General features: G+C 35.3%; 1 protein-coding gene across 1 annotated transcript; it reads left to right on the forward strand.

The window, feature by feature from the left end:
• The first annotated feature begins 358 nt into the window (after positions 1-358).
• On the forward strand, positions 359-17,212 carry LOC113403444 (protein flightless-1). The gene is made up of 23 exons (XM_026643990.2): positions 359-518; positions 611-721; positions 809-1,047; positions 1,614-1,775; positions 2,067-2,281; positions 5,198-5,420; positions 6,879-7,120; positions 8,412-8,574; positions 9,581-9,713; positions 9,786-9,899; positions 9,977-10,159; positions 11,071-11,204; positions 11,297-11,471; positions 11,670-11,833; positions 12,177-12,303; positions 12,733-12,854; positions 13,193-13,406; positions 14,166-14,441; positions 14,852-14,964; positions 15,139-15,289; positions 15,485-15,649; positions 16,072-16,185; positions 16,862-17,212. Exons 1-23 carry the CDS (start codon positions 456-458, stop codon positions 16,994-16,996), a joined length of 3,738 nt encoding a protein of 1,245 aa, XP_026499775.2. The 5' UTR covers positions 359-455; the 3' UTR covers positions 16,997-17,212.
• The last annotated feature ends 1,301 nt before the right edge of the window (positions 17,213-18,513 follow it).

Genomic DNA, 18,513 nt, shown 5'->3' on the forward strand with positions numbered 1-18,513 from the left:
AACATGAATATTCATGCTCTTCCCTTTAATACTCTAAATTTAAAGTAAATGCGTTTTACTGCATTTACTTGTGTAATAATATACTACTAAAACATCCGAAATGCGTTACAACTTCATTATAAATGTTAGGTTTAATTAATTTTTCAGTTCGGCATTCGTTAGCAAACCAGCCGTATATATTATGTTCTTAAAATAAATTAAAACAGTATATTTAAGATATTTTGCCTTACACACATAAACTAACATATTCTAATACTTTTTCATTGTTCATGGTTTTTGAGGTAACAAAAAAATATTATCTGTTATTTTATCTGCCATAGCCTACATCTATCATTCAACGACAGCCGTTGTCAATTGTCATATTCATATAGACATTTCTTATTTTTCATTGAATCAGAGTATTTCATGGAGCGCAGACGACACCAATGTATTAAAATTGAAATATAGTTAAAAACATGGCAAACACAGGCTTATTGCCTTTTGTGCGTGGTGTTGATTTCACTTGCAATGACTTTAGTGTAAGTTCGAGGCGATTAATACCTTTTATTTTCGTTATGATATCATCACTAACCTCCTATGTTATGTGGCCTAAATGTTACTTTAATTACAGGGCGACAAATTTCCCGATGCAATTCGTTACATGACCGGGCTTCAATGGCTCAGGCTTGATAAAACAAATTTAGAGGAAATTCCTGAGGAATTAGGAAAGCTTATGAAATTGGTAAATAATATATTGTTTACCTTTTATCACCATTGACATTGTTTAAAAACTTTGTTTTATTGTGTTTAAAATCTGAAAATTTTGTAGGAAAATTTATCATTGAAGAAGAATAACTTAGAAAAGTTATTTGGAGAACTGACAGAATTAAAATGTTTGCGTTCCTTGAATGTAAGGCACAACAATGTTAAAAGCTCAGGAATACCAGCAGAATTGTTTCGTTTAGAAGAATTGACAACTTTAGACCTATCTCATAACAGACTAAAAGAAGTACCTGAAGGATTAGAAAAAGCCAAATCCCTTCTCGTTTTAAACCTTAGTAATAATAAGTAAGTCTAAATATATATAATATATAAAACATAAAAGTGGACAACAATAGTTACTTCTTTGACATATTTCTTTTTGTTTCAAATGAGCATAAACAATTTTGCTTGATTAATTCTTAAATAAATTTAAACTATAGTGCTTTGAATAACTTTGTGCAACCCTGTTTGGGTGGGTATCACATATATTGATACTTCTATTGATAGTTGTAGGTTTGAAATGGTGAGTGAATAAAAACTACAGGCACAATGGACATAAAATTATAAATTCATGTTTAAAAAGTAGTTTATACTTACATTTATATTACATGAGATGTTAGTATTATTAACTTAAGTGACAAGTTATTATCAGGTGGCTGCGCTAGCTGTCTACTTGTATTAAACAAATTAAAATATAATCAAAATTAAATATTTGTAACACCACTATTTGATATTACATAAAGTAATCCTAAAAATGTTGATTCATGTTGAATATTTTATATGCTTATTTATTTTAAATATATATATATTAAAATTTAAATATGTAGTTCTTGTGTTGGTAATACTGATCTCAATGAAATAACTTGTTTTAGAATTGAAAGTATACCACCGACACTGTTTGTTCAGCTGACAGATCTATTGTTTCTAGATCTTTCTAATAACTCTTTGGAGACTCTTCCTCCTCAAACTAGAAGACTGGCTAACCTGCAGACTCTTATACTTAATGACAACCCACTCGGACTATTTCAGTTGAGGTAACTATGTTCCGTATTTATTATTTGGCAACCTATTATTTATCATAAAAATGTATATAAATAAATAATAAGACAATATACTTTTGAAAAACATATAATGCAAAAATATTTTTTGTTATATATTGAAATATGTTTTATGATAAACATGTTTGATATTTTTTAAATGATTTTCCAAGTAATAATGATATATACTTTTTACTTTCGTGTCATGTATATATTATTACATATATATATATAATAATATAACAGCTGTAAATAATTATCATAAAAACATATTTTTTATTTTGTTAGACAGTTACCATCACTACAGAGTCTGGTAACACTCCACATGAGAAATACACAGAGAACTCTCGCTAATCTACCAACATCACTCGACACTCTTTGCAACTTGTCTGATGTGGACTTATCTAAAAATGCATTGACAAAAGTACCTGATGCACTGTACTCCTTACAAAATTTGAAAAGGCTCAATTTAAGTGATAATGATATCACCGAAATTTCGACAGGTATGGAATCGTTTATTTTTAGTTGAAATTTTTAAACATGTTATACCTAACATAGAGGGTTATTAATTTTTATGTTGCTTTGTTGAAACTGGATGCTAGATTGTGCTAATGTAAATAAACTCCCATGACATTTAACAATCAACATGACAATTAGTATATATATATCAATACTGCCCGATTCAGTTATTTTGATATAAAATTATCATTATATCATAGCTCCTAAAGCAAATTTCAATTAACAGATGATATTTTAAATTTGGTGTCTTATCTTTTTCTATATTTTATTTGACTGTAAAACTGTTTTGTCTATGTAATTCCTATATGTCTGTATCGGGCCTAATTTGCCTGTGCTTGATTATTATTTTAATATCGTGAGCTATAAAGCATAAGTTGGATAAAAATCTTCTATTTGTTCTCATTGTTCTTAAACTGAAACTATCATTAGAGCAGAGTACGTTGAACGTGGTATATTCAAACCTCAAGAAATCTTTTGCTTGGCCAATTTTGTTTTAAAGAAAATATACTTTGTATCTTTATGTATATTTGGTGTGCAATAAAGAGTTAAATAAATAAATCTTTGCACAAAAGTGTGACATTTATCAGACTTAGTTTAAGTTAATATTGCCATAGTATCCCGTAAGCCCGCGAATTCGCCTGCACGTGAGGGACTGGTGTTATGTACTCTATGTTCCCATCTGTATTGAGGCTTCGTATTTATAATATTACATAGGATTATATTAACAGGCTAAATAAAAGGACATAGGTCTGTTTATGTTCTATTTTAACTGACAAAAAGGTACATTAACATTAAACATGCTCTCTCTTCTATATAAAGTTACCTTTGGCACAGTTTCCTCTTCAAGTGCGTTCAAAACCTGCTTTGCCGTGTTTAGATCAAGGTTTCATATTACTCTACTAAAACGAGATTTGAAACTTGGAGCACTCGATATATATATAAATGTATTTGAAAAAATTAATATAAATATTACAATTTCTTTTTTATTGAGAGTTGCCTATAATTTTATAATTAGTGCTTTTTACTGATAGTCAATTATCGAGACATCAACGTACGTAATTTATTGTATACGATATTCAACATAATTGGAGTGTATTTTGCAACAGGCCGAGGTGGCCCAGTGCTACAATGCATGCTTAACCGATAATTGCGAGTTCAAATCTAGGCGAGCACAACTGAATTTTCACCTGCTTAACCATCTACGCAGGACATGTTATAGTTCACAAGTGTGTTCGCAAATACAGATGCACTTTCTTTTCCTTCAATACTTCCTCTCATAATCCGATGGGACGGCAATTCGGCACGATCGGAAAGAGTTCAGGCGCAAGACCAACGGCTTTACGGGCTTTCCGAGGTATGGGAGTATACACACTTCCCAATTCCAAATTCTGGGCTGTTATATAACTTTATCGGCCCGACCTGGAGTATGAAGACAAGACCTCGGGATTGCGGCCTTATATCTAGCCACTGGATAAACGAAATAGTCACAGTACACTGATGTGATATTTGCGATGGAAATTACAAGATTATTGTAACACGCAAAGTTTATGCTCCAATAACATATTTTAAGGACAACCAAGATACGCGTTGAAGGTTCCAGAAATTTACTCTCGAACAATAACAATATTAAGTATTATGTATATGTACATACTCCCATTGCCAATGAATACATTTAAATCAGATATTACAGACATCATATAATACGGCGTAATACTCGTTAACAAAATATGTAGATGATAAAAAGCATGATGAATAGCATTCGTTGATTTCCACGCAGGATAAATGGCTACTGAATAAAGAATATTCTATTTTTTCTCTAATCAAAGACACCTTTATAAATATTAAAATCAAGGTGACAGAGTTGACAACGTTTCATTGTAAATTTAAAGGATATCGGCGTTTTTCAATTCACACTGTGCCCGACTCGGATATGGCCAAAATGATTTACCGGTTTAAATTAAAATAAGTCGTGATTATAAGGTTATTTTTATTGATGTTAGTTGTGGAAATGTTACTTAGGGAACGATGAGAGTTTGACGCTAAAAAGTAAATAAAAATTATTAAAATAATACACTAATAAAATGGAAGTTTATCGCACACAAGTTATTTTGAAATTATCTATAAATAAATAATGAACAAATAATGGACACTAAGCCTTACGTTCCACACGTTATTCATTCACGCATGTAATAGACAATGAATAGGCATTAAAGCTGCCGAACAATAATTTTTCTTACGAAAGTGTTTTCACTTATGTATATTTATTGCACTTTACCGTATAATTAAAGCAGATTATTATCTTCGTAGAATACTAGATACATACTTATACTTGAGTCATTACGCACTCTAAATTTAGTTGCTTCGTGATCGAGGTTGTCTTCACACAAAGAACAGAAACGTATACGTATATTAACAGCTTTTGTTAGTTATAAATATTTTTTTACTTGGTGGTAGGGCGTTGTGCTAGCCAGTCCGGGTAGGTACCACCCACTCGTCAGATATATTACCGCAGAACAACAGTACCCAGTATTGTTGAGTGCAGGTTTGAAGTGTGAATGAGCCAGAGTAACAACAGGTACAAGGGAGATAACAGCTTAGTTCCCAAGATTGGAGGCGCGTTAGCGAAGTAAGGAATGGCTTAATATTTCTTATAGCACCATTGTCTGGGCGATAGTGACCACTTACCATCAAATGGCCCATTTGCTCGTCCGTCTATATCATAAAAGAAACACCCAAATTGTTGGATAGCATATTGGTGATCAAAACTAATTGGTGCTTGGCCGATTTAGAACCCGCTATCTTCGTGTCCTATCGAATGGACCATTTTGAATTAACATACTTGTAAATAATTAATGATAAAACAGTAAAAAATAATTATGATGACGTAATGTCTCTTCCAGCGATGGATATTTGGCAGAAACTCGAAAGTTTTAATTTGTCACGAAATAAGTTGACCGTACTGCCAGCTTCGTTGTGCAAACTACAAAATTTGAGACGACTCCACGTGGATGACAACAAACTGGACTTCGAGGGTATACCTTCCGGTATAGGCAAGCTCGGTAACTTGGAAGTATTCTCAGCTGCTAATAATGTTCTAGAAATGATACCCGAAGGACTATGCAGGTTGGTACATTTTATAAACTATTATAAAATTTAAATAATTACTCGAATGTGTACATTGGTCAATTATAATCATATTAATAACTAGCTACCCCTCGGGTAGCTCGGACGCCCTTTTAACGTTACTACTGCGCTCACAGCGTGATGTTATGTAGGCTGTCTTCATCATTATTTTTATCTTTATCAATAAAAGGGATAAGTCCGCACTGATTAGCGTCTTAAACAAACAAACTCTTTAGTCTATTCAATAGTATATTTATAGATAAAATAGTGTGGAGTTGTATATCTTGATTAATTTCATAGAATATGTAGTTAATTGCTTTTTTTTATCAAAATTGTAACTAGTAAGTGTTTCTTTAATCGAGAGTTGTGTTATGAGTATACGTTAAGTTTACTTAAAAGATATATAATATAATCGATATTTTTCAGATAGTACACGATATATATATATATATTTTAAGTAAATGGCAGCTATTGATAATAATTAAACGTACTTAACACGTAAAATAAATAAACTTATCAATATGAGATCTTCAAAGACTAACGTAACCTGGTTACGGCAAAAATAATATTGTAATCTAATATTGATAATAGTCAGATGTCGTTACCCTTGCTCTACTACGAGTTTTTACAATGCGACAGAATATAACCATCTGGGTCCGAATTTTCTAGAAAATACGACGCAATAAAATTGTAAGACTAGATACCCGTCTCAAAACAAATAAAACAATGCAATTCAACATTCTGCAAGTGATCAGATAGGACTGCAATGATGAATTTATACACGCGTTTGTTTGTATCGTATCTCTTAACTACTTTAGAAGGAAACTATGGAAACTGTATAATGCAATTTTACTAACTTGAAACGTTTAAAATTTGTATGTAACTTATGTCAATAACGATTAATACTTTGTGACAATTAAATAAAATATAAATGTCGTTAATTTGTTGCCAATTTTTAAACCATAGAAATAATTAGTGCGACTTGTCTGTATAAAAGATTAGCTGTCGCCCGCGTTTGGCTTTGGCTAAGGGGCTCTCGTTAGATATTGGTTATAAAAAATAGCCTACTTCGAAGTGTTTCAAAGGTCATCAAATTCGATTCTGTGGTTTGGTGGTGAAAGAGCAACTGACAGACAGTCAAAGTTACTTTCACATTTATAATATTAGTATAGATAAGGCTATCGGTTACTCTTTGATAGGGAGTCTGGTGAACTACCAATCTCTGATATAAAGTTTTTGTGTAGGTTTTGTTAAGTTCTATGAGAAAGTGCCTGGACCGACATATTTATCTCTGTCAATATGTCGACATAAAAGTACAATACTATAAAGCCACATTACGAGAAACCAGACTAATATATCTCATTATACTATTAGTATTATGTACTTATAGAAATCTTTGTTTTATTTTTTTAAATATTATCTTTCATAAATGATGTATCAAATATCGTTACTGTACAGATGCGGATCCTTAAAGAAACTGAATCTGAGTTGTAACAAGCTGATCACGTTACCGGACGCGATACATTTACTGAGCGACCTTGAGAGTTTACAACTACACGGTAACCCAGACCTCGTAATGCCGCCGAAGCCCGTGGAGAGGCCCCGCGGATCCGGCCTCCAGTACTATAACATCGACTTCTCTCTACAAACCCAGTTGCAACTGGCGGGCGCAGCGACACCGGAACTTTCGGCGCCCTGCTGTGAGTATCAAATATTACTTAAGTAGCTAGCTATTCCAATATGAGCAGAAACTTCCTAGTAGTTGGAACAGATTAATATCAACTGAATATTGCGGGTTCGAATATACAAAAAAAAGAAGAAAACAAATCCGCTGAGTTTATTTTACTGTTTCATCTCAGGTCGGAGTATTTTCTTTTCCGAACCGGTGATAATTTTATCAATAAATAAGTGTAATGGTTCCATATTGTGTAAAGGTTTTTGATTTGATACTTCATTTCGCGGTCGTGGTGAGGGAAAACAAGATGAGACAACCCGCATCAGGGGAACAAGATGCACTAAGCTTCGAACCTTCTTCTCAAGAAGGCCTTAGCCCAACTGTGAGGCATTTACAGCCATTACTTTTATTCATTATACTGACTTTTATTCATTAATAATTACGTTATTTACGCGTATTAAGTACGCATAGTCGCAGAATTACGATGGATGATCCATACACATAACATTTAAATCTGAATAATTGTCTATCATCAAAATATAAACTTGAATATGTGCGAGAAAAAAAGTAGATATTTTAGTTTTTTTATTCAAAATGTGTTACAATAGATGAATTTAGAGTGTCAGGTAACACATTACAGAAAACAGTTGAAAATTATCAGAGCGTTACAGAATACGATAACCGCTAATATGTTTTTTTTTTTTTACGAAACAGGTAGGCGTATGGCCAAATCCTAACCTGACGGTCAGTGGTTCGCCACAGCCCGTAGACATTGGCGCTGTAGAAACTATTAACCATGCCTTACATCGTCAATGCGCCACAAACCTTGGTTACTGAGATGTTATATCCCTTGTGGCCGTTATATTTGCTCGGTCACCCTTCAAACCGGGACACATTAATACTAAGTACAGCTGTTTGGCGTCTTCCGCCACTAACTTTATATACTATCTGATGAGGTGGTACCGATCCACACAGACCTGCTCAAAGCCCTACCACCAAGTAAATTAACTATCTATCTCATTATATAACTTGATTATAGTTTACAAACAAATTTATCGTGTTTTTCCCTATGAAGAATCCGAATGTGTCCGATGATCGTTGATTCATATCCAGGGAAAAATATCTGATGGTTCATTTGCTTAATTTGTATTTACATGATTCGGTGCTCGAATACGTCGATGTAAATTCTGCTCTTACACTTATATTCATCAGCCGGTTGGAACCGACTCCAAACCCTAAGAAGAAAGGAGTACTTTGTCTCGTAGTAGGTCATTTCATTTCCTATCACATCTTTTATCTACAACTGTATCGCTCAGTATCGGGCTCCAAGTCGGACCCCATAGCGCGCAAGCTGCGCCTGCGCCGCGGTCGCGCGGAGCCCGAGCAGCGGGACTCGGCGCTCATCCTGCGCGGCATGCAGGAGCAGGCCAACACGCAGCACGCCGCGCGCGACGGGGACTTGCCGCACAGCGAGCTCAAGTTAGTGGCGGTTGCTTGGCAGTGCCTGCTTATATTTCGTCTGAAATACTAGAAGTCGTCCAATGCAGATCACAGTAGAGTTTGAAACGTCTTATCTATATGTATATCAATACGTGGAAAGAACTATATACTCATAGCATTGGTACAAAGAACAAACGTAAATTTGTTACTCCTGTTACTTGACTGCATAGAGTCCATGACTCTTTTGTTGGGCAATGTATATGGTTCTACAACAGGATCCTAGAAAGGGTACAGAGAGCCAATGATGCTAAATAAAAAAAAATGTTAATGAAGTACTAGTTTAGTGAGTTCATGGTTGATTCTTGGGAATGAAATGATGGGTATTTCTTTTGATATTCAATATTTATAAATAGTAACAAATTGAAATAAAAAGAAATGGAAACTACTCGGAAACTAACGGAGGATCACGAAATTTGGCACAGTTCATTTTATATGTATTTATAAGGAGCTTATAATTTTTAAATAACATGCATTATATTTATTTGAAATTAATTTAATACATACATATACACATTTAACCTAAAACATTCATAGTCCATCATCATACCGCCAATGAAAACACACGTTATGTAAATGGTATAATACATTTTTTATTGTAATAATGACAAGTGATGACTAATTAACGACATACAGAGCCGATTATCAATTGTCTAATTGACTTCAAAATGTACAAAAAATATGTATACATTAACAACCTTAAGAAAAATTCAGTAGAAAGAAAATCTGTATATACGTCCGCGTCTTTATTAAATATTGATATTATTGACACTGCTGTATCAATAATATCAATATATTATGTAGCGTTGGAAAGTACGACGTTTGATGATGCATGACATTCTGAAACTACATTCTACATGTATTTTCATTACACTTGAGGTTACTTGAGTATAGACAGTCTATACTAGTAGATATAAGGTTCAGATCAGATTAATTGTTACACGCGCGTTTTATTCAAATATTTAGTATAAAATATTCTATTTAACAGACCAAAACGCTGGGATGAGAGCTTGGAAAAGCCACCGTTGGATTATTCAGAATTCTTCGACGAAGACACCGGACAGACGCCGGGGTTACAGATTTGGGAAATCGAGAACTTCATACCGGCTCCCGTCGACGAGGTGATTTGTCAATAATACATAATTATTTAAAATTTATAGGAAATTAAATTTTACTAATATTCCACAAAACAGGTCGCACACGGAAAATTCTTCGAAGGCGACTGCTACATTATATTGAAGACATCCATCGAAGAACAGGGGCAACTGTCGTGGGATATACACTTTTGGATCGGTTCCAAGGCAACTGTAAGCATTACCCATGGCTAACACAATAAGACCGTGCCCCATTCGAGTGCTGAACTCGTGTCGACGCAACTCCTCAGCTCGACAAGGGCGCGTGCGCGGCGATGCACGCCGTGAACCTGCGCAACCTGCTGGGCGCCAAGCGCACGCAGCGGCACGAGCAGAACGACGAGTCGCCGGAGTTCCTCGCGCTGTTCCCCACGCCGCCCGTCTACATCAACGGCAGCAGGACCCCCTCGGGCTTCTTCACCGTGGACGACCCGGTGAGCCGCGGAGTATACCTGAAATGTATTCCAGGGGCAGGAGAACCATATCGTGACCATAAACAAACCCTAGATTTTCTATTGCACTTTAATTTTTCATTCAAAATTCCAATGTTAGCTTTGCCGACATATAGAATGGCATTTACTCACAAAACCATAATGAGACCATAGATTTTTATAGAACTTACCAAATTGTGTCATGTTAATTGAAGATAAAAGTTGGTTATTTATCTTTAATCCTCCTGCCATTGGAGATGGCTACGACCAAAGTATCAGCTGGTCATGTGTCACAAATGGAAGAGTCAAACTCCCCTGTTAAGAAAAAGGATTCGGAACTTATTTGTCTACAATATTTACATTTATCTTTTCTGACTAGAGAGTAACTACTGAGTTTCTTGCCGGTTCTTCTCGATAGAATCCACTTTCTGAACCGATGACGTAACGTGAGCTCACTTGAATAAAGAACCTTTTTGATTTTGACATAATCAGGCTTATGGTGATGCAGTTGATTAAAATTTATTTTATTTATATATTTATTTTATTTAGGAAACAAACAGTAACATAATACACAAATATATGATTAAAAAAGGTAATACAGATACCAATTAAGTTTCCAATTACAAATAATACAGAATTAGAGCAATTTGAATACAATGATATGAATTTAATTTAATATATTAATTATCTAATCTAACCTAATATAAAATCTGAACACATAAGAATTTAATTAAAATAAAATAATGTTAACAATAATAAATTAGTAAAAATACATCAAATTACATCTTCTTTAAAAGTAACTCTAATTACGATTATCTAAAGCATTTTTAATTAATTAATTATGTTTTAAAATGTTGTAAAAAGCTGTCGATAGAGTTTTCGCAGCCGGAACTGAGGTGGTTTGTGTCCGGCAGCACTACGTGACGCGCCTGTACCGCGTGCACGGCGCCGGCAGCTCCATACACCTGGAGCCCGTCGCCGTGCGGGCCGCCTCGCTCGACCCCAGATACGTGTTCGTGCTGGACACCGGCCTCGTCATATACTTGTGGTGAGTGAGACATTCATATGCGGATGTTAAGCCTGAGACCACATTAAAATTAAAATAAAAAGTCTTGTGTTAAATGTGTTATAAACTTACAGGACCGGCAAAAAAGCAAAGAACACGTTAAAATCAAAAGCGCGACTTTTCGCTGAGAAGATAAACAAGGAGGAGAGAAAGAACAAGGCGGAATTAATATCGGAGCTGCCCGGAAAAGAATCGAAAGGATTTTTGCAGATTTTGGAATACACGGACGAAGCACCTTTCGTAGCTGAGGTTAATTACAAAATTACGATAACTTTTAATGTTTGTACAATTATGCGCAAATTTTGTTTTATTTTTTGAAAATAACACCTTGCTTGCACGATTGGAATATTTGTTAAAAGAAACATATTAATATCCTTGCAAAATGTCGCCTGATGTGTCGCTTTTACGTCCATGAGCACATAATAACAATAAGTATGTGTTACGCAGGAGCACGTGCCGGAACAGTTCACGTGGTCGCCCCCGCGGCTGTACCGCGTGGAGCTCGGCATGGGCTACCTGGAGCTGCCGCAGGCGGGCGGGGTGCTGGAGCGGAACATCCTCGCCACCAGGAACGTCTACATACTGGACGCGCACCAAGACTTGTTCGTTTGGTAAGGCAAATTAACGAGCCGACGCACGAAATGTTGAGATCCCAAATATATGTATATAAAAATCTACAAGTTGATTCTATGTAGTTAATGTGCGAATCAAAATCAGTTTAGCTCAACACTACCAGTTTCAAGTTCTATATTAGTTAACTCTGCGTAGAGTCTGATGAACACCTAGGGAATAAATTTATATTTACCTAATCGCGATCATGATGATGATTACCCAACTCTTAACCTTAAAAAAATCATCTCTCATTAATTCCCCTTGTGGAGCTGTTTCCAACAACACGTACTTCGTACTGGCCTCCCCCACGAGCCAGTCAGCTGTCAGTGTGCAATGTGTCAGGTTCGGCAAGAAGTCGTCCCGGCTGGTGCGCGCGGCGGCGGTGAAGCTGGCGCAGGAGCTGTTCGGCATGGCGCCGCGCCTGCCGCACGCGCTCGTCACGCGCCTGCAGGAGGGCACCGAGACGCAGGTGCACTCGCACGCACACACTCGCAAGCACACTTACGACCGCACACTATCAAAATTCGCTGTCTCTTTTTTTATCTTCATACTTAATCACGACTACGGGCTATTTCAATCGAACAAGGACAGAAGATAAATAAATCTTAGATTTACGTATTCCATCTGATTTACCGATGGCTCATATATTGCACACTACTGACAGTTCTTGATTAATATATATTTGTTTACAATACAACACTATTGCACTTATACACTCAATCCACTTTAATTTTACTTCTAAAATACCGATAACTGCTTCGTCGACGTTCAAACCCCTTTTTTTTTTTTGCAAATCCATTATTTGACATGGTTCAAAGAGTAATGGTAGACTTTTTACTACTAAGCAGAAACGGTAGACTAGTTATAACTAACATTAATAATAATTGGTGTCGTATAGGTGTTCAAGACGTACTTCCTGGGCTGGGAGGAGGTTATCGCGGTGGACTTCACTCGCACGGCGGAGTCTGTGGCTCGCACGGGCGCAGACCTCGCATCCTGGGCTAAACAGCAGGAGACCAAGTCGGTTTTTGTTTTAAGCTTATCTTAAAGAAGTGATATTTTTATGATTCTATTTTAAATCGGAGCACATAATAATTATAGTTAATAATAATCAATTAGTAAATATTACGAAAGTTGATGATGAACAGTTATTTACTTTTTCAAGTTGTTGATATCCAAGTTGAATTGAGTTGATTTTCGAATTTTGAATGAAAAAATGAATTTGGCGGCAGGTTTCGACCGGTTAGTTATGTAAAATCTACCTAAGAGAACCTGCAAGAGGGCGATTTTAAATGGTAAAATATTTGAGCCGCTTCGTTAGTTAAATGTTATTATGCAACTTTTTTTTTCAAACATAGGACGGATCTGTCAGCGCTGTTCACACCCCGACAACCAGCGATGTCAGCAACAGAAGCTAAGACCTTGGCAGACGAATGGAACGAGGATCTCGAGGCTATGGAAGCTTTCGTCCTAGAGGGTCGACATTTCGTCCGTCTGCCCGACCAGGAGCTAGGCATCTTCTACAGCTGCGACTGCTACGTGTTCCTATGTAGATACGTGCTGCCCGCCGAGGTTTGTGGAAAAATGCTTAAAGTATAAGTCATGAAAGTTAATAAATCATATTTAATAATCTTCCAAATATATATATTTTCACTAATAAAAAAAGCGATAAACGAGGAACAATAAAATTATTAATCATATTGCTCATTTATAACATACCTACTTATATAAATATATATATAAATAAATAAACGTTATAAAATTAATATACCCACTTAATATTTTCTTGAACAATAAGTTGCATATTTATCATGATAAAATCTATCGTTATAATATTTGTGGTCTGGATAAACTTTTAAATTAATTCGATAATTGTAGTTCCTACAAAAATGTATAATAAATAATTACTTAATTTATTTTGGGATCTGTGCTGTTCTTAATATATCATCGATTTGCCATACATTTTATTCATAAGACTTGCATAAACAACTATGACGTTGCGCGAAGCGCTCTGTCGCAGGTCCTGGGTTGATTTGTAATGTATATTATTTTCTTGAATAATGAAAGGTTTAAGTTTGTTCAATTTACTGTCTTTCGAGGTAACTCTTGACTGAAAGCTCCAGTTGGGTACTCATTTATGTGCCCTAGAAGGGATGCTAAGTAGTGAAATGTATACGATCAAAATTATTTTATAACTCAAAGACAAGTACTGCAAAGATAAGCTAGGGTGTAATGTTGACGATTCAAAAATGCTTGATTGTGATCTTGACTTGAATGAAATATATTAAATTTGAAAGTGCCAAAACAAATATTGAACTTTTGACGACGCAGGCGGAGGACGACAGCTCCGGCTCGGGCGCCGCGGACGCGGAGGCCGAAGCGGAGGCGGAGGCGGAAAGCGCATCGTGGGTGGTGTACTTCTGGCAGGGCCGGCGGGCGCCCAACATGGGCTGGCTCACCTTCACCTTCGGCCTGGAGCGCAAGTTCAAGCAGCTTTGCCGGCGTCTGGACGTCGTGCGCACGCACCAGCAGCAGGAGAGCCTCAAGTTCATGGCGCACTTCCGGAGGCGGTTCATCATACGAGATGGGAAGAGAAATCAGAAGCCGGTGAGATGTTTTTCTCTCGATTGAACAATACGTTTGCGCTATCACCCTTTTTTACAATAATGACTTCACGTTCGTTTGTTTAAGTTTTTTAAGTATCTCAATTTATTTTGTGAATAAACTAGTTGTCTTTTGTTATACTTCAATTACTTAAATATCGATGAGTGCATCTCAACGTATGATCTATATAAATCAATTGTAGCAGCTTGCATTTGAAAATGTTCAACGTAAAATACATAAAGTGCGACTTCTTCGTCGGTTAACTTGTACTACTGTTAGTCCTGAGGTCCCGGGTTCGAATCTGAATTTTTCTGATAAGAAATAAAGTAGCCTGGAGCTTAGAAGCCTACGGCAACACTAGGTGGCATTATCTCCCTGCACCGCGTGACCTCAATGTGTATGTGTGTGTGCAGACGGGCGAGCGGCCGCCGGTGGAGCTGTTCGAGCTGCGCAGTAACGGCTCGGCGCTGTGCACGCGCCTCGTGCAGGTGAAGGCCGACCCCGCCAACCTCAACAGCGCCTTCTGGTAACCGCCTTGAACCAACTCACTTCAACGATCTTACGCCTAACGGAATTTACGCCAAACGTTATACAACAATATTTATTTAGATAAATACTTTAATGAAAATTAAATTATAATTAGGTTAATATTTCAACTTATGTAACAATGTGTATATCAAAATTATTAACGTATCGATAGCTACATCCTGAACGTGCCACTAGAAGGCTCCAAGGAGCAGTCTTCGGCAATCGTGTACGCGTGGATCGGTAGTAAAAGTGACGCGGACTCTGCGCGACTCATCGAACAAATCGCTGACGAGAAGTTCAATAACCCATGGGTCAGCCTCCAGGTAAGTAAAAATAAAAAACAACCACGGTTAAAATGCACACGTTCTAGCCACTGGACCATTTCAGCTCTTCGTTCTAACAAATGATTTATTCTTCTACCAGTTTTCGCCCACATGTGATCCCGGTTTTGGAGATGATTATTTGAAAAAAAAAAACACTTTAATATTTACTTTGATTAATATATTTCATTTAAACAGGTATTAGCCGAAGGCAGTGAGCCTGACAACTTTTTCTGGGTTGCTCTGGGCGGACGGAAGCCGTACGACTCGGACGCCGACTACCTCAACTTTACACGTTTATTCCGATGTTCCAATGAGAAGGGATACTTCACTGTATCCGAGAAATGTACAGATTTTTGTCAGGTATGCTGTATGATTAGAATTCGTTTCTTTACATTAAAATAGGAACCACCTTAAAATTAAAAATAGGAGTCGAGTTCCTTTCATGTTTGTTGAAGATATAATATTGTTGCTTTGCTCAACCGATTCATTGGTCTTGTTATATAAGACCACAGATCCCGAGGCTCTGTTTTAAAACCCCAGGTCGGGCCCAAAAAATATATTAAAAACGTCGGATTTGTAGAGTCGTCCATTTTCCTTATATTATATTTATCTCCGTATGTGATCTTTGGAGATTAGGCAACAGCGAATAAGATAATATATTTCTAGAGTGTGTATAAACATAAGTGCCCTTTTTCATATATTATACAGTATTCATTTAAAAATAGAATTTTCTGTGCGAAAAAAGCATGAAACACTTATCATAATATTCTTTGTTTTAAAAGGACGACTTGGCAGATGACGATATTATGATATTGGACAATGGAGAGCAAGTGTTTCTGTGGCTTGGAGCGCGATGTTCCGAGGTTGAAATCAAACTGGCATACAAATCTGCTCAGGTAAACACATCACATATTGCAATGTATTAATTTAAACTTCTTATTGAGAAAGATGGTCAGTTATCTATAATAAATATGGTAAAATATTGAAATAATCAGATGTTTTAACAGTCTTAAGTTCGAATTTCAGTTCAGTTGTTGTGTGACTGAACTTAATTCAATTAATTGACTGTAGCTGTTTTTATGGTTATCATATTAAATTAGTAATTAAAAACTTTATATTAGTATCATATATTTAAATTAAATATATTCTTTACGCATTGTGTTTTACCTGTTCCATGAAAAAGTTTATATATATATATAAACTGTATTCCATTTTCAAAGTTAATGCAACTTGTGTATCAATAGTTATTAACATAAAGATTTTTTATTTATCTATATTCTAAGGTTTTTTATCCTTATGGCATGACAAATTTATTGTGTCTTAAGCCATCTTACACATCTAATTATGTTATAGATTTATAATGGTAGTAATTGATAAATAAACATCATATAACATATTGCTTTAGCCACTGTAGAGGTGGAATCTGATAAAGCATTTCGCATTACTCAAACATGTAACATACGTAGCTGAAATCTATTTATCAACCCTCGGACCTCTATAGTTATTACCCTCTGATAATATATTATTCAAATCAACTATCTTATCAAAAACATTACATGAATACATCAACAGGTATACATTCAACACATGAAAACGATGCAGCCAGACACAACGCGGAAACTGTTCCTCACACTGAAGGACAAAGAGTCGCGGCGGTTCACCAAGTGCTTCCATGGTTGGGGAGAGCACAAGAGACCTCCGGAATAACATACTAAATTATTCTCATTATTTATAAAAGTCCATGTTAAAATGTATTTACATCAAACAAACAAGGAAGAATTACAATTATTGGACTGCTTTATCGGTAAATTTATAGACATAAGAGATTAATATCTCTCATATATGGGCGCAAAAAGAACAGCAAATGTAACAGGGAAAATAGCCTGTTAAATTTGTTACTTGTATACAACAGTATCAAAACCATTGTGATGCTCATTTATGAATATATTTGACACACCAAAGACATAAAATTCAATTATATTACTTCAGCATAAATATTGTGCAATGGCTAACATCATATTTACTATTATGACCGGCTGCATCGCGATGTTATATAGAGTTGTTAATACCAAATTATCATTATAATTCATTTCGAAATTGTGAAAAAATCCAAAAATATAATACTTAAATTGAAAACTATAAACGAGAAGGGTTATAATTGCTTTGTATGATTCCATAAAAGCAAATTCTCAGTCATAATAACTTTATTTGCTGCCCTGCTACTGCTTGCAACTATTGCTATTCTTAGAAAAAACCATTAAGACATATTTATTTGTGATAAATTTGTGTTTTTAGGACCAAATTACTTAAATGTAAATTCCTGTTTGCTGATGCACAGTATTTATTCTTAAGGACTATATAACTTTGTGTTATCATGTCATAAAAGTGTATGACACCTTTTAATTTTTAAATTTAAATATTTGACATAAGTATAAATTCTATTGCTTTCTTTGCATTTAAATATTTTTTTTTATATTCAATAAAATTTGACATCTAGTTAGTTGAATTAAGAAATCACAATATAACTTTGTCCTAAATCCTTTGGTGATTCATGGCTACTGTATAAACATTTAGACTGTGAGGTATTTTCTCACTTTTCACACTAGGCCTGGTATTTTTAAACTCAATGTTAAGGACTACAGAACATCATTACGATTGATATAATAATTATCCATAATATTTTCATAATATAATTGCTTGGGGTCTAGCCTGATGCAAAATTAGTTGAGGGAGGTGCCACCTAGTAAATAGTTATTCAAAAACCACACCAGTGCTTTTTATTACACTTTTAAGAAATTATATTTAATTTCAAGCAATGAAGGTTGAAGATGATACCACAATAAAATTATTGTTCAATTGTACGAATGTCCATATATAAAGGACTGTAATATAATAATATACTGGAGGAGTAAAGGTAAACTAACTTTAGATTAACATTTTCCATGAAATTTGCTTATAGCTCTGCTGTATTATGCACTACAAACAGCTCATAATAATTAATTAATAGATGACAGTGCCACATAACTACTTAAAAACACTTTATAAATACATAAATGGCATTTTACATACCACAGATAATTATGATCTCATCCAATGATTTCATATCAATTAAAAGAAAAAAAATGTTTATTTATCTTATCTCCTCCTGCAATTGGATCAGACAGATTTGATATTTACCATATACATTTTAACTCTTACCAGTAATATGTAGTTTTTGGGGATAT

Source organism: Vanessa tameamea, chromosome 13 (genome assembly GCF_037043105.1).
Source record: "Vanessa tameamea isolate UH-Manoa-2023 chromosome 13, ilVanTame1 primary haplotype, whole genome shotgun sequence".
NCBI classification, from domain to species: Eukaryota; Metazoa; Arthropoda; class Insecta; order Lepidoptera; family Nymphalidae; genus Vanessa; species Vanessa tameamea.